We start from the raw sequence: 21,661 nt of genomic DNA on the forward strand, positions 1-21,661 counted from the left end.
CCAATAGCCCGAAACACCATGTCTGCAAATTAAGATTCTGATTTGGCTTTCATCCTAAGTCATATTGCAAGACTTGTTAAAGGCTTGATTGTGACTTGTAGGATTGCTGCTTCCAATAGGTGGCGCTATAGAGTTCAAGTCCTCTTTCTCTCTGAAGAGGCAATTTGCATATTAAGCTTTAATGTAGAAACAGGAAGTCTCTTTTCCCTGTATGAGTCATAACTTACTGCAAAACTCCCTGGCATAGGGAAGAGAGAGCAGCTGAGTCAGGAGTTGAAGAAGGGAATGATAAATGCAGGGACAAGAGACTTCCTGTTTCTACATAGAACAGAGAAAAGAGAAGAATTAGGTGGGTAGAAAAGCAACAAGAGCAACTGTAAGTACACAGTGTTTTATAATATGATGATTGCAATATATTAACCCCTTTGCAACCCATGACGTCTTAGTACGCACAAGTTGCAATCCCCCCGTTCAGTGAGGGCTGCTGCACTGAGCCCGCACTGAACCGAGCACATGTCAGCTGATTCTTACAGCTGACATGTGCCCGCAACAGCCGCGGGTGGAATCGCGATCCACCCACGGCTGTTAACCAGTTAAATGCCGCTGTCAATCTCCGACAGCGGCATTTAACGCGCGCTTCCGGGAAGCGAGTCCTAAGCCCCGCCCATGGGCGACCCTGTCACGTGATCGCGGGTCACCGATGGGTGGGCATGACAACCCAGGGTCTGCAGCAGATGCCTGTGGTTGTTATGAGCTGGTCGCTATGAGCGCCACCTAGTGGTCGGCGCTCATAGCACAGGACCAATTCTGCTATATGCCGGGGATCTGCTGATCATCTGTATGTAGCAGAGGCGATCGGATGGTTGCTGCTTCTAGTCTCCTATGGAGACTATAGAAGCATGCAAAAAGTAAAAAAAAAGTTTTTAAAAATATAAAAAAAATTAAAAAAATATAAAAGTTTAAATCACCCCCCTTTCGCCCCATTCAAAATAAAATATAAAAAAAAAAAACCTACATAGACATATTTGGTATCACCGCGTTCAGAATCGCCTGATCTATCAATATAAAAAAAGAATTAACCCGAACGGTAAACCGCGTAACGAGAAAAAAATTCTAAACGCCAGAATTATGTTTTTTGGTTGCCGCAAAATTGCAATAAAATGCAATAACGGGCGATCAAAACATCGGATCTACCCCAAAATGTTATCAATAAAAACTTCAGCTTGGCACGCAAAAAATAAGCCATCACCCAGCCCCAGATCCCGAAAAATGGAGACGCTACAGGTCTTAGAAAATGACGCTATTTATTTATTTTTTATTTTTTTTTTAACAAATTTTGGATTTTTTTTTCACCACTTAAATATAAAAGAACCTATACATGTTTGGTGTCTACGAACTCGTAATGACCTGGAGAATAAGAATGGCAGGTCAGTTTTAGCATTCAGTGAACGTGGTAAAAATAAATAAATAAAAAACAACTGTGGTATTGCACTTTTTTTGCAATTTTACCGCACTTGGAATTTTTTTCCCGTTTTCCCGTACACGATATTGTAAAACTAGTAATGGCGTTGAAAAGTACAACTCGTCCCGCAAAAAATAAGCCCTAACATGGCCATATTGACCAAAAAATAAAAACGCTATGGCTCTGGGAACAAGAGGAGCAAAAAACGAAAAAGCAAAAACGGAAAATGCTCTGGTCCTTAAGGGGTTAAGAGGATAAAAACTTTGATGGGAGGAGTGCTTCTTTAAGAACAAACAAAACATTCTCTTTCTGAGATCCAGTCACATAATATATATACATTATAATAAATATAATTGGTCTGTTGTTATATGTTACACATCTTATAGATTTTCTCATAACTAGAGTTCAAGATAACATTATTCTTAAATGGGCTGTCCACTACTTGGTCAACCCCTTCTTAAATGTTGTAGAGCCCCATGTAAAATATAAAAAACGTTATACTTAAATCCCACATCAGCTTCGTTCCAGGAATGACTTTGTTACGCTACATGAGCCCTGCTGCCCATCAGCAGCTGCTCATGGGCTGCAGCGTTCAAACTTCCCTTGGACAAAGGCAGGATTTCCGATGAGAATGTGAGCAAAGCAACCAATTAGAAGGAGAACCAGCGCCAAAATCACTGAAACTGCGCCAGTGCAGGAGATGGGTATAATATTTTTTTATTTAGCACGGGAGATGACAGCATTTAAGAAGGGATAGTGTAAATAATGCACAACCACTTTAAACAACTGCAAAATAATATGGGATCAAACTCCGCAATACTGCTGCAGGACCAAGACCTGTCTGGACCTATGTAAAAAGTGTCTTTAAAGTTGTCTCATGAGGGACTTTTATGGCATTTCCATAGTTTATGCCATAAATTTCTGATAGATGCATTTCTGGGACCTGCATCTATCTTCAGAACGGGAATCCCCTCATCCCCCATGTCTGATCTGTGAGTGGACAAGTGGCAGCACATGCTATGAGAACTCCAAATTCCGCTGAGATTATTTACTTGGCTGTATTTGGAACTCTTATGGCAATGAATGGAGAGAGCACATGTATACACCGCCATCTTTTTACTCACTGGTAGTCTGAAATAGGCTGGAATGAAGGATTGGGGACCCCCTGTTTTAGAGATTGATGCAGGTCCTAGAAGTGAGACCTGCATCAATCAGACAATTATTGGATATGCCAACAATGTCTCTCGCATGACAACCCAATTAATGCATGTAAATTCGTCAAAGCTCTGGTCTAGTTTTACAACAGGCATATTTTCTTTACATGCTTTTACCATTATTAGCTGTTCTTTACTTTTAGAAGACAAAATCCAAGTTTGAAATATACTAAATCTCTTGGATATAATTTTATCCCTTATTTTTGAAACATGGTATGAAGTTACCTTATAATGAAAGAAAATATGGCAGCTGACATTCTCCGGCTTCATAATAAATTCTCAGTTACAATTCAGTGAATGATTCAAAACACAAACAATTTATATTCTTTGTTTATATCTTTTATCCTAACTTAGAAAAGTTGAGTCAAGCCATCAGTGTAATTCACCCCCAAAAAACAAGTTTCTCATTGTCAGTGGGACTGCCAGAAAAAGCTGAGTACAGCGCTTGGCTTTCTCCAGCAGTCCCATAGATATTGCAGGAAGAGAAGGTCGATCCATGTGCCATATTGGTGAGTGAGCTATTAAAGAATGGTCAATGAGATATACTACTCTGACAATAAATTTGGATTGTATCATCCTGCGTGAAACACTAGAGGACTACTTCATTGGTAAAAGAGAAAGAGACATAAATAAACATGCTTTCACTACTCTATAGAACAGGGGTCCTCAAACTTTTTAAACAGGGGGCCAGTTCACGGTCCCTCAGACCAGGAGTGGATTAAGAGTAGCAAGGGCCCCGGGCAGTTTAGAAGGCGCGGGCCCCCCACCCCACACACACACACACCTGATGTATCACGTGACATGTCACATGATCCCCTGTGATAGATCATGTGATAGTTCACGTGAAATTAATTTGGCACAATATTAATTATAATAGCCTAAATAAAATTATGTGCCCACTACGCGTTTTTTAAGCGTTTCCGCAGCGGCAATTCCGCTGCAGAAACGCTTAAGAAACGCTTGGTAGAAGGTCTGCCATGTTCCCCAATGATAATCCGCATGTGCTGTGCACATGCTGCGGAAATTTCCGCTGCGGATTATCATTGCGGAAAAATCCGCAGCACTAGCAATTATTTTGCAGAAGCGCAGCGCTTTCGCCACCATTGACTTGCATTGGAACACATGGAATCTGCATCACTGCATCTGTACATGCAGAATCCATGTGTTTCAATGTGCGGATGGTACCCGGGTTTGGAGAAGAGGAGATTCTCCTCCGGACCCCGGGTACCATAGAACCTGTAAAAAAATAAATAAATAAAAAAAAAATATTATACTTACCTTCTGATGGCCCCCGGTGTCTTTATCCGATGCGTCCTGGCTTGCCGGCAGCTCGCGATGGTCTGAAAAGGACCTGCCGTGACGTCATTTAGTCATGTGACGGGTCACGCGACCGCTGACGTCAGCAGGCCATCAGAAGGTAAGTATATATTTATTTTTTACCATTCTTTTACGGTCACACTATATAAATCCATGCCGGTTGCATGGATTTATATAGTGTGACCAAGTTGTCAAGCACTTTCCAAGTGATGCTAAAATCGCTTGGAAAGCGCTTGTCAACCCGCATGCGGAAATGCATGTGAAGAACGCTTCACATCCGCATGTCCCTGGCAGGAAAAACGCATGTACAATCCGCATGTACAATCCGCATGCGTTTTTTCTGCCAGGGAGATGCAGAAACGCTCAAAAAAAATCCGGAGCATTTCTGCATCGTGGGCACATAGCCTTACATTAATTGTATGACTCAATATTGAGCACACGTAGCCATCTATACACAGCAGGAGGCCGCACGTAGCCATCTATACACGGCAGGAGGCCGCGCGTAGCCATCTATACACGGCGGGAGGCCGCATGTAGCCATCTATACACGTCAGGAGGCCGCACGTAGCCATCTATACACGTCAGGAGGCCGCACGTAGCCATCTATACACGGCAGGAGACCGCACGTAGCCATCTATACACGGCAGGAGGCCGCACATAGCCATCTATACACGGCAGGAGGCCGCACGTAGCCATCTATACACGGCAGGAGGCCGCACGTAGCCATCTATATACGGCAGGAGGCCGCACGTAGCCATTTATACACGGCGGGAGGCCGCACGGAGCCATCTATACAAAGCGGGAGGCTGCACAGAGCCATCTATACACAGCGGGAGGCCGCACGGAGCCATCTATACACAGCGTTAGGCCGCACGGCGCCATTTGTACACAGCGGGAGGCCGCACGTAGCCATCTATACACAGCGGGAGGCCGCACGTAGCCATCTATACACAGCGGGAGGCCACACGGAGCCATCTATACACAGCGGGAGGCCGCAAGGAGCCATCTATACACAGCGGGAGGCCTTACGGAGCCATCTAGACACAGCGGGAGGCCGCACCGTGCCATCTATACACAGCAGGGAGCCGGCACGGAGCCATCTAGACACAGCGGGAGCCGCACTGTGCCATCTATACACAGCAGGGAGCCGCACGGTGCCATCTATACACAGCGGGAGGCCGCACGGCCCCCCCTCCAGAGACAGCAGGAGGCCGCACGGCGCCATCTATACTCAGCAGGGAGCCGCACGAAGCCATCTATACACAGCAGGGAGCCGCACGGAGCCATCTATACACAGCAGGGAGCCGCACGGAGCCATCTATACACAGCAGGAGGCCGCACGGAGCCATCTATACACAGCAGGGAGCCGCACGGAGCCATCTATACACAGCAGGGAGCCGCACGGTGCCATCTATACACAGCTGGAGGCCGCACGGCGCCATCTATGCTCAGCAGGGAGCCACACGGTGCCATCTATACACAGCGGAAGGCCGCACGGTGCCATCTATACACAGCAGGGAGCTGCATGGTGCCATCTATACACAGCGGGAGGCCGCACGGCGTCCCCCCCCAGAGACAGCAGGAGGCCGTACGTAGCTATCTATACACAGCAGGGAGCCGCACGGTGCCATCTATACACAGCGGGAGGCCTCACGGAGCCATCTATACACAGCGGGAGGCGGCACGTAGCCATCTATACACAGCAGGGAGCCGCACGGTGCCATCTATACACAGCGGGAGGCCGCACGGTGCCATCTATACACAGCAGGGAGCTGCATGGTGCCATCTATACACAGCGGGAGGCCGCACGGCGCCCCCCCCCAGAGACAGCGGGAGGCCGCAAGTAGCCATCTATACACAGCAGGGAGCCGCACGGTGCCATCTATACACAGCGGGAGGCCGCACGGAGCCATCTATACACAGCGGGAGGCGGCATGTAGCCATCTATACACAGCAGGGAGACGCACGGTGCCATCTATACACAGCGGGAGGCCGCACGGAGCCATCTAGACACAGCGGGAGGCCGCACTGTGCCATCTATACACAGCAGGGAGCCCGCACGGAGCCATCTAGACACAGCGGGAGGCCGCACTGTGCCATCTATACACAGCAGGGAGCCGCAGGGTGCCATCTATACACAGCGGGAGGCCGCACGGCCCCCCCTCCAGAGACAGCAGGAGGCCGCACGGCGCCATCTATACTCAGCAGGGAGCCGCACGGAGCCTCTATACACAGCAGGAAGCCGCACGGAGCCATCTATACACAGCAGGGAGCCGCACGGTGCCATCTATACACAGCAGGAGGCCGCACGGAGCCATCTATACACAGCAGGGAGCCGCACAGAGCCATCTATACACAGCAGGGAGCCGCACGGTGCCATCTATACACAGCGGGAGGCCGCACGGCACCATCTATACTCAGCAGGGAGCCGCACTGAGCCATCTATACACAGCAGGGAGCCGCACGGAGCCATCTATACACAGCAGGGAGCCGCACGGTGCCATCTATTCACAGCGGGAGGCCGCACGGAGCCATCTATACACAGCTGGAGGCGGCACGTAGCCATCTATACACAGCAGGGAGCCGCACGGTGCCATCTATACACAGCGGGAGGCCGCACGGAGCCATCTATACACAGCTGGAGGCGGCACGTAGCCATCTATACACAGCAGGGAGCCGCACGGTGCCATCTATACACAGCAGGAGGCCGCACGTAGCCATCTATACACAGCGGGAGGCCGCACGGAGCCATCTATACACAGCGGAAGGCCGCACGGAGCCATCTATACACAGCGGGAGGCCGCACGGAGCCATCTATACACAGCGGGAGGCCGCACGGAGCCATCTAGACACAGCTGGAGGCTGCACGGAGCCATCTAGACACAGCGGGAGGCCGCACGGCCCCCCCTCCAGAGACAGCAGGAGGCCGCACGGCGCCATCTATACTCAGCAGGAGGCCGCACGCAGTCACGTACACAAACATATACATACACATACACGCATAAACACATTTGAAACACAAAAATACATATAAACAGACATCACACAATGATATCTGCCTGCACACACATACATACATACACATACACACACACACACACTCACTCTCACACATACACACTCTCTCACACACCCACACTCACCATCCCCCGGCTCGCCTCCAGTCCTCCTGGCTCCTGCTCCTCTCCGGTGGTAAGTAGCAGTGCAGGCCGGGCACGCACTGCATGACGTCACAGCTAGGAGACACGGCCGCGCACAGGGCAGTGTCTCCTAGCAGTGACGCGCCGGGCCAGCACAGGGAAGTTAACTGCTGCAGTGCTGGCCCGGCCGAAGAAGAAGCAGCGGCCGTGCACCGCTGCTGGGGGAGTGGTCCGGGGGCCCCCCCGCCACTGTCTGCCGGTATGTGCCGCGGGGCCACACATATAATGGGGGCAATCCGGCCATAGCCGAGGAGACCCGAGGCCCCGGGCGGTAGCCCGGATTGCCCTCATTATAATCCGCCTATGTCTCAGACCATTGGAGGGCCGGAATATAGTTTTTAAAAAAAACTATGAACAAATTCCTATGCACACTGCACATATCTTATTTTGAAGTAAAAAAAAAACAATACAGGAACAAATACAATATTTAAAATGAAGTAAAGTTAAATCAACCGGTATTTCAATAGGTAGGTAACTGTACCCAATAGGCAGGTAAATGTACCCAATAGGCAGCATAGGTCCCCAATAGGCAGGTAAATGTCCCCAATAGGCAAGTAAATGTCCCCAATAGGCAGGTAAATGTCCCCAACAGGCAGGTAAATATCCCCAATAGGCAGCATAGGTCCCCAATAGGCAGGTAAATGTTCCCAATAGGCAGGCTGTTTCCCCCTTATAATGCCATATGCAGGCTGTTCCCCCCCTTATAATGCCCCATGCAGGCTGTTCCCCCCTTATAATGCACCATGCTGGATGCCACCCCCCATATAATGCCCCATGCAGGATGTCCCTTTCTCACACCATATAATGCCCCAAGCAAGATATTACTCCCCTGTCTTTATAATGCCCCATGCAGGATGTCCCTTTCCCCCCATATAATGCCCCATGCAGGATGTCACCCCCCCATATAATGCCCCATGCAGGATGTCACCCCCCCCATATAATGCCCCATGCAGGATGTCATCCCCCCATATAATGCCCCATGCAGCATGTCACTCCCCCATATCATGCCCCATGCAGGATGTCACCCCCCATATAATGCCCCATGCAGGATGTCCCTTTTCGCCCCCATATAATGCCCCATGCAGGATGTCACCCCCCCATATCATGCCCCATGCAGGATGTCATCCCCCCATATAATGCCCCATGCAGGATGTCACCCCCCCATATAATGCCCCATGCAGGATGTCACCCCCCCATATAATGCCCCAAGCAGCATGTCACCCCCCCATATAATGCCCCATGCAGTATGTCACCCCCCCATATAATGCCCCATGCAGCATGTCACTCCCCCATATCATGCCCCATGCAGCATGTCACCCTCCCATATCATGCCCCATGCAGCATGTCACCCCCCCATATAATGCCCCATGCAGCATGTCACTCCCCCATATCATGCCACATGCAGCTTGTCACCCCCCCATATAATGCCCCATGCAGCATGTCACTCCCCCATATCATGCCCCATGTAGGATGCCACCCCCCCATATAATGACCTATGCCTCCAGACATAAAAAAAAATAAAAAAATCCAATACTCACCTCACTTCTCACTTGCTGCCGCTGCTCTACTCTGGTCCGGACTCCAGCGTCGCGGCGGCGTTGTCCCGCTCTGCGCTGCCTGTGACGGCACTCGGGAGGGAGCAGTGTAAAGACGTCACCGCGCCCTCTGACCTGAGACATCACAGGAAGCGCAGAGCAGGAAGACAGCGGATCTGCGGAGGCATGGGGAGAGGTAAGTATCCGCCTGCCGGGGCCCTGAGCAAGCGGGGGGAAGGGCGGGCAGTGGCACCGCTCTCCTCTCCGCCCATAGCCCGTCGGGCCGGATAAAAGTCCTCCGCGGGCCGCATGTGGCCCGCGGGCCGTAGTTTGAGGACCCCTGCTATAGAACATTACAGATCTGGTGCCTATATAGCTTCCATAAAAGAAAAAAGAGTCCCTAGTTCAGTTTTCCGTAGACTTTTACTGATATATTAAAATGAATAAGGGGCACTTGAAATCTGAATTGTAAGACAATTGTTTGATTTCTAATTAAAAGGATATGGAGGAGTAATTTTAAGGTGTTCTGCAAATGCAGACTATGGCAAAACAATAGGTTACATGCAACCTTGTTAAACCCCAAACAGCTGATTTTCCAGAGGAGGCCATGACCATGCATTTTCCATGCAGTTGTCAAATGTAGTATAACATGGCAGAGATTAAGATGACCGTCCATGTAATACAATATAAGTCCAACAAAACAGTGCAGCTGTCTATTCTCGATCATATTGAGGCTGCCAAGTAGCCATATTGAGTCGTCTCCTGCGTGACATCCATATGTCCTAACAGAGTTTCTTACCTCACTGGTCTTTGGTCTTAACCATCTGTGTTTTCAGGTTTAAGCCTAGTACAACCAGATCTGTAAATGGATTGTAAGGAATAGACACGATAAATAAAGAAGAACTAGTACCTGATGCCTGATACATGGCAGATGATTCTTCCTTCATTCTGTCTAGGAATGTCTTCAAGACAACTGATCTCCTTGGTTAAATGGACATGGTCCTCTCCATCAGTCTCTTCCCTTTGCTCTGTTTCTATTTGAATTAAAGGCACCTCCATAGGTCCGCTGGAGGAACCGAGCTGGTGAAGTTTAGATTTATTTACAACTATCATTTCTTGAATGTCTATAGATTTGCATCCATTATTATTTTTAAAGCTTCCCTTACTTGTGCTCTCATATGAGTCCTGATGTTGGACTAGCAGAGATTTTCCACTCTGAACAATGTCCACGGCCAGCTTGTTGGCATATCGGTCCACATGTGCTGGTGAACCCTTGGGTGATGAGGACGCCTCTGCGTCTATACTGTCCGTTCTGTCTGCTATGATTTTATTCTTGCGCATTAAAGCCTCAATGGAACTGGACCAGGTTTCATGGATTAACACATCTGTAACTTGGTCAGTCTGGCACCTTTGGTATAGACAAGAGTCTGATTTGCAGAGGTTTATTGATGAGATGGAATTGACAGGTTGAATGTTGAGGAAATCACGTGAACTACTTCTTGAAAACCCATCGAGAGAGTTTGCTTTAACTGGTGCATTTACAGTGAGACGGGAGCTAGATGACCTGGTGCAAGGCATGGAAGATTGGCGGAAACAGAAAGGTGTGCGAGAGGAGGGGGGCATTAAATTATTTGTCCATTCTGCGGTATTTCTGCTTGAATACGTTTCCTTGCTTTCCTTGTCTATTTCCTTTAACATGAATCGGTAAAACTCTTCAGTAATACTCTCGGTGCTAGACTGTTTGGAAAGGCAGGTTGGTCTCACATTCAAGTGACTGTTTCTCCTGGAAATCTGTTGTAAAGCAGAATTCAGAATACTGTTTGCATTTTTCCCAGCATAATAGTCTAGCAACAACTCAAATTCTCTTCCTTCATTTTCCATCTGATTTACCATAAATCTAGAAAATTCATCAGTAATGCTTTCACAGCTGGACTGTTTAGACATAGAACTTGTCCTACTGAATGGCTGTCCTAACATATTCCAAGGGCCCAAGGTGTTGACAAGACTTTTGGCATCCAGATCTTCCTCGGGGATGCTTTCATAACTAGATGCTTTACCTCTGCTCCATCTGTCACAGTGTAATCTGTTCTTTGACAAGTTCTGTCCCTGCCATAGAGGATCTGCAACTGATGACTCAGTTAAATTCATTATTTTAGAGGCCACTTCATTGGCGAAAGCACTGACAGGGTCCGGGGCATCATCAAAATTGATGGACTCATCCACCACTCGGTTCATTAGCCGTTCTTTAAGCTCTGGGTGCTCATCTGTTTTCTTTTTTATTTCACTGAGTCTTGGAGGCCTGTGCCTTCTCACTACTGACCCACCTGAAGCAGGATCTTTTTTTCTTTTCACTGTCCTACAAGGTGCCAGCAAGCATTCACTCCCTTTGGCCCATGCACAAAACCAAGGTTGCTTCCCGTTGGAGTTCTCTAGACAAATAGCGGCTATTTCAGTGGCCATAGAAACCACAGTTTCTGACAAATCATCTGCAAAGTCTGTTAAACAGTAATTACTGACAGGGTGCTTTACAGTAAGTATAGCCTGAGAAGGGTGCAACATGTTACTACTCCCTAATGGTAGGTTCAGAGACAATTCTTTGGCTACATGCATCTCACTGTGGAGCTTTTCTTGACTTCCTGAATTCATATCCACATCCATGGATCCTTTGTCTGACACACAATATCTGCAGTCATCATCTACAAGTATACTTTCCCTGGCTCTTTGATCATTGTGGTGTCGTTTGTAGCGTTCCCTCCTCAGACATTGCTTACTGCATGGCGTTTTAATCTGGGCTTGACTACTTGTTGTGCAGTAAGTGTCTGCTGGGAGGATATTGTTTCCACTCACTTCATTTGGAGGCAATTCGAGAGGAATTGGTTCAGTTTTTGGCTCAGGGCTGCTATATGATTTGGTTAACTGGCTTTTATTCCTATGAGCCGGTTCTTCCACTTTACTATTTCTCCTTTCTAAAGCTACAGAGTTAGGACTGTCAACAAATGCATTAGAAGGCAAGTCTCCGCTTTGCACAAGATCGCTCATCTTTTTACAAGTGAAATGCATCACATTGAAGAGAAGTTCAGTAGTAGTTGCTACAAAATCACTGGATGTAGTAGCACGAAGTTGATCTTCCACACCTTGCACTGACTTCTCAGCTGAGTGCCTTAAGATGGTATCAGATAAATTGTGAGCTAGGTCATCATTCACCACGTCACCTACATGGGCAAGTTTAGCAGAGCTTATGCTGCTCAGGATCTTCTGGTTTATAGACTCAAGAAACTCCCCTACATTCTTATATTTGCAGGGACTGGTCAGGACAAGAGCTGCCTCTTTTAAGAGGATTTTAGCAATATTATCTTTGAGTTTTTCCATACTAGTTCCCAATGCAATGCTGCAATGTAGAGCTACAGCTGTCGATGCATCAGCTGCCAGCAAAAGTCCACTAGATGTGGCAGGATAATGAGTTTGTCTTTGTTCCCCTAGGCCACAAACCGCTATGGCACTTGCCATCTTTGTCATCTCGCACAAAGCAGATGGAACAGAAAATTCAACACTTTCTATATTACTGGGATATCCTACCATGTCCGTGATGTGTTCTTCCACTCTATAATTCTCCTCTACATAAGCGTTTTCAGCATATTCTGAATTATTTCGATCAGGAGGCTGCGGACTTGAAAGTGTGCCTATGACAGATGCTGCACATGCTAACGCTACTTCTAAAGTACTCTGTGTGGAGCTAGTGTCTTCATCCATCCAATGATCAGAACTGTTTGCAAGGTTCTCCTGCTCGGGCCAATGCGATTCATCAACCCATTCTGTTGGGCTGTCACAACTATCAGGGCTCTGCACTATAACAATTTTTGGAAGATCGTTCCATGACCGAGATGTAGCTGGAGAATCTTCTTGAGAAGCGAAACCAGAAAGTGTGCAGTCACCAGCCGAAATGGAAAGAGCAGCCTCCTTGGGGAAAGAGTTGTCTGACTGAGACAGTCTAATAAATGCATCCTGTAATACACATTCTGCCAAATTGGTTGCATATTGGCCTGTAGTTGCAGGGTCTTCAAAAGATTCTGTGCAGTGATCAGCTTCACACAATGAGCTTTGTAGTCCAATACTTTCCATACATTGAAACTCCTTTCTTTCAGTTTTACACTCAAAGTTGATTCCCACTAGAGAAGCTCTTCTTCCATCAGAGTTTCTTCTCATTTCCTCTTTCGACTTAACTATCACATTAAATTCTTCTCTTCTAAGATCCATCCTTCCAATTTTTCTGTTGTGAGAATGTTCAGCTGCTTTTCTTTTTACTTTCTTGATATCATCTGGAGGTTCTACAAGAAGAGTGGAAAAATGTAGGTCAGAACTTGACTTAGTGGATCGTCCATGAAGACGGGTAAAATCACAAGACACATAAAGCACCCAAAATATATTTCACCATGTGATAACTGTCCTACTAAAATCAACGCTATCACTGACAATAGTCCCCCTCTGCTCTTAACTTTTAGATTGCCGATATTTTGGAGAAGACTTTAAGTCACTTGCAAAATTCCATATTTTATTTTAGCTCTTCAAGCTGAATTTCTGAAAAGATGAACACCAGAATGATGAATAATATATATTCTACATGAAAGGAATACTGGAATCTACACATGGAAAAATAAATGAATCATGAAAGTTTGGAAGTTGGAACCCATGAAAAGTAATTGAATTATGTATTCCCATGTCCTAGATTCAATAAATAATACTGCTTTATAAGTGTAATGATTCCTGCATTTCCGTGGTGCAATGGTTTCATAGGAAATGAGTTTTACTAGGTAAACAAAGTGAATTTTAGATTTTACATTTTGGTCTTCCTTTGATAAATTACAGAAATGTATAGCTTTGTATTTCATGTTCATGACATTATTAAAAAAAAGTGAACATTTGCACTGTCATGTTATTCTAAGTATAATCATATATGATCTTAAAGGGAATATATTATTCTATTAATTAAAATCAGCAATTTTCAGAGTGTAGATTTTTTTTTTAATGGGGGCACCCATCTTTCCTCAGCTATTGTTAAAAGCATTTAGTGATATGCTTTACAGCAGCCGCATGAACCATACACAGCAAAAGTCTGGCAATGGCTCTCTGATTCTAGAGTAGTGTATTCTAGGCATGCTCTGTGATTTGAGCAGAGGTCACGTGTGCAGGATAGGAGGAGGAGGTGAGCTGTGATATTGCCTATTGTGAAAGGTGGATTTAGTGCTTTAACATTATATAGAAGTGTTACCTCTCATTGCAATCCTGCTGTAATGATAAAAGGTAGCAGCTGAAAAGTCATCTATAGTGTGAATCTGATTTATAGGCTGAGCATCCAGATTGAAAATTCCAAGATTTTAGGATTTAGAAACTTTTTGTCTGATGATCACTTTAAAAGTATATGCAAGTTCCTCCTTGTTCCCTGATTGGTTGCTTGTTAGACTTATTCAATTTGACCACATCTTGGACCTATTGGGGCATTTTAATGTCAAGGAGGGTGTCCTTTTGTTTGCAACCTCCCTCTCTTAGCCAAAGAAGAGAGGAGAGGCATTGCACTGAGCAGCTCTTGCTATAAAAGACACATCACGATCATGTATTATATTGTCACATACTTATTTAGATGTGTTATATACCGTAATACATTTCTCCTGTAGATGACTATTTGACTGCATTTTCCTCAGCTATAACAGCTTGTTAACAACAGAGTATTCCTTTACAGCTAGTGGGTAACAAAACCCCTCCTGTTTCAGAGACATAGGCTGTCATTCCCATTAGTCACTGATTACTAGACATTAATCTTATTGTAGATTTCCACAGCAAAGAGCAAATTAAGCAGTACATCATCTGCATACAAATAAAAAAGCTAATGATACAGTGGTGCTTGAAAGTTTGTAAACCCTTTAGAATTTTCCATATTTCTGCATAAATTTGACCTAAGACTGCATTAGATTTTTACAAAAGTCCTGAAAGTAGATAAAGAGAAGCAAATCAAGTACCGGTAAATGAATCCAAAATATTAGACTTTGTCATTTTTAAAATGAGAAAAATTATCTAATATCACATATCTGTGAGTAGCAAAATTATGGGAATCTTTAGGATTAACAGATAATTTGAAAGTGACAACAAATAATTGAATGACAATTAGACGTGAGTGGGCGACATGTTTTATTTACAGAACGGGGCTCTATCAAAGTCTGAGCTTCACAACACGTATGTGGAAGTGTATCATGACAGGAACAAAGGGGATTCTGTGGACCTCAGAAGAAGAGATGTTGATGCTTACCAAACTGAAATATGAAACAAAACCATCTCTAAAAAGTTTGGACTCCACCAATCCAAAGTCAGACAGATTGTGTACAAATGGAGGAAATTCAAAACCATTATTACCATCCACTGGAGAAGTCAGCAATAAAGATCACTCCAAGGGCAAAACATATAATATTCCACAAGGTCACAAAGGAATCCAAGGTTACCTCTAAGCAACTAAAGGTCCCTCACATTAGCTAATGTTCATGTTCCTGAATCCACCATCTGGAGGACATTTAACAACAATGGTGTGCATGGTAAAGTTGCAAGGCGAAAGTCATTGCTCTCCAAAAAGAACATTGCTGAAGTTTGGTAAAGAACACCTGGACAAGCCAGAAGGCTACTGGAACAATGTGTTGTGTATGAATAAGACCATAATAGAGATTTTTGGTATAGATGAGAAATGTTACATTTGGAGAAACAAAAACACTGCATTACTACATAAAAACCTCATATAACCTGTGAAACGTGGTGGTGGTGGTATCATGGTTTGGGCTAGTTTCTGTCACGCCAGGTGTAGAAAAGACTTAGTGCAACACAGAGGGAAGAGGGAAAGGGAGCCCAGACACTAGGGAAAGGGGGATGTGGAGACCTCTTAGTCTGGTCTAGTGTCACCCTGTCTAAACTACCATTCCTATATTGCCGCCTCAGCAATCGCCGCACACGTGCCTCGCCCTGTCTTTCCCTGGCGAATAGCTAAGGCTAGGGATGGGAGGAGATGAGCACTAGTCGATCTCCAATAAACTCTATAGACAATAAGGGTAGACAAATAGGGGGAGAATGCTTAGCTTTAGACGAATCCAGACAAATGTGAACTCGGTCTCAAGCTCCAGAGAGGACGAAGTACTGCTCTTGCTAAAGCCTCACAAGTAGAAATGAATATAGCTGGCACCTCCCTCTCAGACACACCAGGTATATATACACCCAGGCCAGCCAATTACCAGAGGGAGGTAGCCGCTAGGTCCTAGAGATAGCCTCTCATCTAAGAAGATGTCTGTAATGCCAAACGTAGAGATATCCTGCAACCATCTGCAGGGCGACTGTCTGTCACCTCTGATATACCCGTGACAGTTTTACTGCATCTGGCCCAGGACAGTTTGCCATCATTCAGGGAACAATAAATTCTGAAGTATACAATGAAGTATACTAACAAATTCTAAAGGAAAATGTCACCATGTCTGTCCATAAGTTGAATCTCAATAAAATTGGGTCATGCAACAAGAAAACGATCCAAAGTGCCCAAGTCGTTCCACAAAATAATGGTTAAAAAAGAATAAAATTAAAGTTTTTTAATGGCCAAGTCAAAGTCCTGACCTTAGTCCTATAAAAATGTTGTAGAAGGACCTGGAGTGTGCAGTGAATGGAAGAAAAGTCATCAACATAATAGAGTTGAAGCAGTTTTGCAGGGAGGAATGAGCTAAAATTCCCCCAAACTGATGTGCAGGACCACTCAGCAATTACCAGAAACGTTTAGATGCAGTTATTGCTGCACAAGGGGGTCACTGAAAGTAAAGGTTCACACACTTTTGCCACTCGCATTGATGTGATATTTGGATAATTTTTCTCATTTAAAAAACTTCTTTTTATGCACTTTTTTATGTGAAAATCTGATGTAGTTTTAGAACATATTTATGCAGAAATATGGAAAAAAAGGGTTCACAAATTTTCAAGTACCACTGTACATTATAGTGAGAGAGGTAGTACCTAGTGCCAAACATAAAATATGCAGAAATATATTTCCCCTGGTGACATCAAGATATACCTGGGCCCAATTCATCTTTCCTGCGCCTCTTTTTTTGGGTAAAAGTTTGGATTGCAGGCAGTTTTATTTTTGCATCTAATTCAATACGACTTTTATACATTTTTTACATTAGTTTTTCAAGCCTCATAATTTTTTTTGGGTGGGGTGGGGGGAGTTTGCTCGACAATGTGGGCATGATTTTCATTATTCAGATGTCTTCAGCTAATTCATCTATTACATTTTTTAAAAATGGTACACTATTCTTTTTTCTTGCTTTCTTTCTCCTTCTCCTGAACTTACTTGCCGTATATGTTGCTGTTAGATCACTTTGACTATGAGACTATGTTTAGGGAATTAATATTCTGCCTTCAATATCTGTTCTATGTTAAGGTTCTAGACTGTGCAGGATCCTTGGAATTGATAACACTGTACTATGATTATTACTCTCTCATGGTGATTGTCTTTTATTTTGGCACGATTACTGCCTTGTCATTTCGTTTCTTTTATAAATCAATGAATAAAATTACATTTAAAAAAACAAATACATTTTTGCATAATGGTACTCTAGTACGCTAACGGAGAACAAATGCCGTCTATTTATTTTTTGTGCAGTTGAAGACTAACGTGCAACATTTTAAAGCGTGATATTTTACTCTAAAAAGGCACAAAAAAGCATCTTTTAATAAGTGGAAAATTCATCAATCATTATACTCCATTTTGATAAGATTGGTGTAAAGTCAACCAGCAGAAACAGAAAGACAAATCAGAAAAATGCAATTGCTCTGTTGACTGTATAGTAGCTGCGGCCGGGTCCTGCACATCTGACCCCATTCAAATCACTATTCCGTCGACAGAGCTGTGCTTGCAGCTTTGTAACTGAACAATTCTGGCCGTCACCAACCCCGGGAACAGCTGATGAGCGGGGATGCCAGGTGTCGCAACTGTGGCGCCCCTGAGGGTTCAGTCGCCACAGGGGTACTGCACTTCAGAATGAGGTGTGGTATCTCCTCTCCCAGGTAAGGATGGAGTACTACACAGGACCCCAACCACACACTCAACACTACACCACTCCAGTTCTGAAGGGGGCCTAAAGCACCATAGTGCTGTCCCGGGCCTGAATGGAGGAGTTGGGGGGAACCAAAGTGAGGGGGAACCACGTAGTGAGTGAGGGTGGAGGAAGCATTTACCTAAGCACTTTACTAGAATTCTATATAACTGGAGGCCATTTTAATAACAAGGTCTTTGGTCGTGGGTCTTTGGGACGGCAAGTCAGCACAAGGCTGCAGCCGGCTGAGGGTCCACGGTCCCCGGTCTCAGGCCTCGAGACGGGGAGCGGGGCAGAGTTATAACCGGCTCTGTCCCCGGTCAGGGTCCAAGCAAGAAGGCCCAGGTGGGGAGCAGAGGAGATAGGCTCCACAGGCGAAAGGATCTCAGGGGGGTGCGGACGGAGCGGAGTCACCATCTGCATACCTTATTCTGGCCTAGCCATAGGGACCCTGCCGCAAGGGGGGCACCGATCCTCGATTATCTGACTTTGCACTTTATGTCTCTGTCGGAAAAGTCCGGAGGCTTATGTGGATCCTAGGGGGATACGGACGGAGCGGAGTCGCCACCTGTATGCCCTAATCTAAGTTTATCCAGAGGGACCCGGCCTTACGCCACGTTCTCACCACAAGTCACCAAAAAGGGCACCCAGTCGGTCCGGAAACTACACGTTACCCACAAGGGACATCGCACTACCTGTACGGGACTCAGTGGAGGACACAAGGCGGGAGAAGTTGAGCAAGAGAGGAACACACTGGAGCGGGGTCCTGACAAGTGCTCCTGAACAAGTTGGAGAGTGCTGAACCCCACCCTGGCGGCCGCAGCTTGCCGTGTGACAGAAGAGAGAAGCTCTGAGCTGACTAAACAACTAAGTGAGTAAAGACTTGGATGACTTCAACTACCGCCTCTGTCCGCTCTTTCCTACGCGGCTCTGCACCCGCCAACGCTCTACTCTACACCCTCTCTACACTGCCCTGAGGCCCCGCTCCACCTGTGGGGAGTCGTACCAACTAAGCTGCCTAAACACCGGCCTCAGAGGACTGTCGCAGCGCTGGTGATCCTCACCAGACACCACAGGTGGCGTCACAAACATCCCTATCCCATACAACTTCCCCCCTTCTTTTAAGAGTGACCACAGGGTACCGGCCCGGGAGCCGACCACCGTGACATCCCCCAAGATCAGGCAACAACAAGGCCCGGGCGCCGAGTCGTCCCCATCCCCTGGGCGCGTCACAACCCCACTGATCAGACATAGATGAGCTATCCAAAGGATAGGTCATCAATGTTAAAGTCCCTAACAATCCCTTTAAAATTGCAAAGTGCTTGTAAAATCATATTTTGCAACTTACATCTTATTAAAAATCCTATCTGTTCTCAAGAATGGAGGGATTTTTAATTATTCACTACTTGTTGCCTATGTCACTGCCCACCTTAGAGTGGACGGTCTCCCCGGCAAGGAGTTTGCTATAGAGCTTGCAAGTGCTGCTCTGAAGCTGGCTGGCTTTCTAAATCTGGTGTGGTGCTACTCCCATGCTGCAGAGGCAAAATTGGCAGTATCGAAGCATATAGCTCAGATCAGTAGCACAACCATACCGCTGGTCTGCACAATCAGTCTTCGGGAGTGCACTAAGTCCCAGAAAGCAGGAAGCTAAGAGGCAGGAGAGCCTTGCGCTCCTGAAGACAGAAGATGAGAACACTCCTTTTAGGATACTTGCCTCTCTTGTAGACTTCTCCTTCGCTATCGTCTTCTAACTGTTCAGAGGCCGTCAAAAAATCCTCTTCTATGGATGAAACTGAGCAGTTGGTGTCGTCCTCGGCTCGGAGTGGGCTTGTGTCTGGTTGTAGATTGTTCTCTTGTGCCAACTCCAAACCCAGAAGAAACTTGTTCAGTTCCAGTATGATGGCATTCGAGGTGTTCTCCATTTTACCTTGTAGCAGTAGACAAACTTCACCTGGCTGCCAGACCTCAAAGACAATAGGGAATACTTGTGTCACTAATGCTTAAACCACAATTTATTTTTTTATAAACTAACATTATTCAAGTATCAATTTATCTATTAGTTATCAATTTATTTATCAATGAAGCAATACTTTTTTTCCACAAATCGTGGCAGCACAGGGACGTACTTGAAACTAACTGGGACATATTTTATTAGAGAAAATGGCATTACCTTCAGCTTGTAATTCCTTTTTCCCGCCTGCAGACTCTCTGTAAATGCTTAGAAATATCTTAATTAATCAAAAATCAGTCTAGGACAAAACAGGTGAAAAATTTCCAAGGGGGAAGGGTTACGTTGCTTCAGTATCTCTCTTTAAAGCCGTGTTCACTCGTTCAGTTTTCACCTCAGTGTTTGTTAGCCAAAATCAGGAGTGGAGCAGGAAAAGTATAAGGATATGTTCACACACCTTGGGTTTTTCAGCGTATTTTGCTGCAGATTTTTATGCAAATTTTCAGCCGTGTTTTGCAGTGCCAGCAAAGTCTATGAGAAACCAGAATTCTGTTCACACATGTTGTTTTTTTTAGTTGCGTATTTTGTGACTTGCTTGTGGTTTTGGAAAATAGAGCGTGTCACATCTTTCAGCGTTTTGCACCAAAAAACGCACCAAAACCTGCATTTTTAACGCAGCTGTTTTCCTGCCAGAGAAAAGTTAGCAGCAGAAAAAAAACACAATGTTTGTGAACATAGCCTAATAGAAACAAGTCACCACTTATCACTCACTCCTGGTTTTCTCTTACAAATACTGAGGTAAAAAACTGACCAAATACTGAACCGGTGGATGTGGCCTCAGTGTCTTTGTGAGGCTCTATGTTATAAGAGGGTAGGAAGAGGAATAGGATTGATCATAATGTAGTCTGCCTTAGGCCTTTTTTCACACATCCATAAAAAAATGGTGCCAGTGTCATCAGTCTTTTTCATCAGTGTGTTCTCAGTGTGCGGTCCATGTATCTGTGTTTACCATCAGTGTGTCCTCAGTGTGCGGTCCGTGTATCTGTGTTTACCATCAGTGTGTCCTCAGTGTATGGTCCATGTATCTGTGTTTACCATCAGTGTGTCCTCAGTGTGCGGTCCGTGTATCTGTGTTTACCATCAGTGTGTCCTCAGTGTATGGTCCGTGTATCTGTCTTTACCATCAGTGTGTCCTCAGTGTATGGTCCGTGTATCTGTCTTTACCATCAGTGTGTCCTCAGTGTATGGTCCGTGTATCTGTGTTTACCATCAGTGTGTCCTCAGTGTATGGTCCGTGTATCTGTCTTTACAATCAGTGTGTCCTCAGTGTATTGTCCGTGTATCTGTCTTTACCATCAGTGTGTCCTCAGTGTATGGTCCGTGTATCTGTGTTTACCATCAGTGTGTCCTCAGTGTATGGTCCGTGTATCTGTGTTTACCATCAGTGTGTCCTCAGTGTGCGGTCCGTGTATCTGTCTTTACCATCAGTGTGTCCTCAGTGTATGGTCCGTGTATCTGTGTTTACCATCAGTGTGTCCTCATTGTATGGTCCATGTATCTGTGTTTACCATCAGTGTGTCCTCAGTGTATGGTCTGTGTATCTGTCTTTACCATCAGTGTGTCCTCAGTGTATGGTCCGTGTATCTGTGTTTACCATCAGTGTGTCCTCAGTGTATGGTCCGTGTATCTGTCTTTACCATCAGTGTGTCCTCAGTGTATGGTCCGTGTATCTGTGTTTACCATCAGTGTGTCCTCAGTGTGCGGTCCGTGTATCTGTCTTTACCATCAGTGTGTCCTCAGTGTATGGTCCGTGTATCTGTGTTTACCATCAGTGTGTCCTCATTGTATGGTCCATGTATCTGTGTTTACCATCAGTGT

At 45.5% G+C, this 21,661-nt stretch overlaps 1 protein-coding gene across 1 annotated transcript in view; it reads right to left on the minus strand.

Moving 5' to 3' along the window:
• SPHKAP (SPHK1 interactor, AKAP domain containing) overlaps nucleotides 1-21,661 on the minus strand; it is a 475,388-nt gene that overhangs the window by 33,725 nt on the left and 420,002 nt on the right. Inside the window, exons 6-7 of the mRNA XM_073674429.1 lie at nucleotides 19,550-19,799; nucleotides 9,639-13,053 (exon numbers count right to left, since the gene is read on the minus strand). Coding sequence (XP_073530530.1) covers nucleotides 9,639-13,053; nucleotides 19,550-19,799 — 3,665 coding nt within the window. The remainder of the gene's footprint in view (nucleotides 1-9,638; nucleotides 13,054-19,549; nucleotides 19,800-21,661) is intronic.

This window comes from Phyllobates terribilis, unplaced genomic scaffold, assembly GCF_046119375.1.
Source record: "Phyllobates terribilis strain yellow unplaced genomic scaffold, ASM4611937v1 Scaffold_3__8_contigs__length_932513732, whole genome shotgun sequence".
In the NCBI taxonomy this organism is placed as follows: domain Eukaryota; kingdom Metazoa; phylum Chordata; class Amphibia; order Anura; family Dendrobatidae; genus Phyllobates; species Phyllobates terribilis.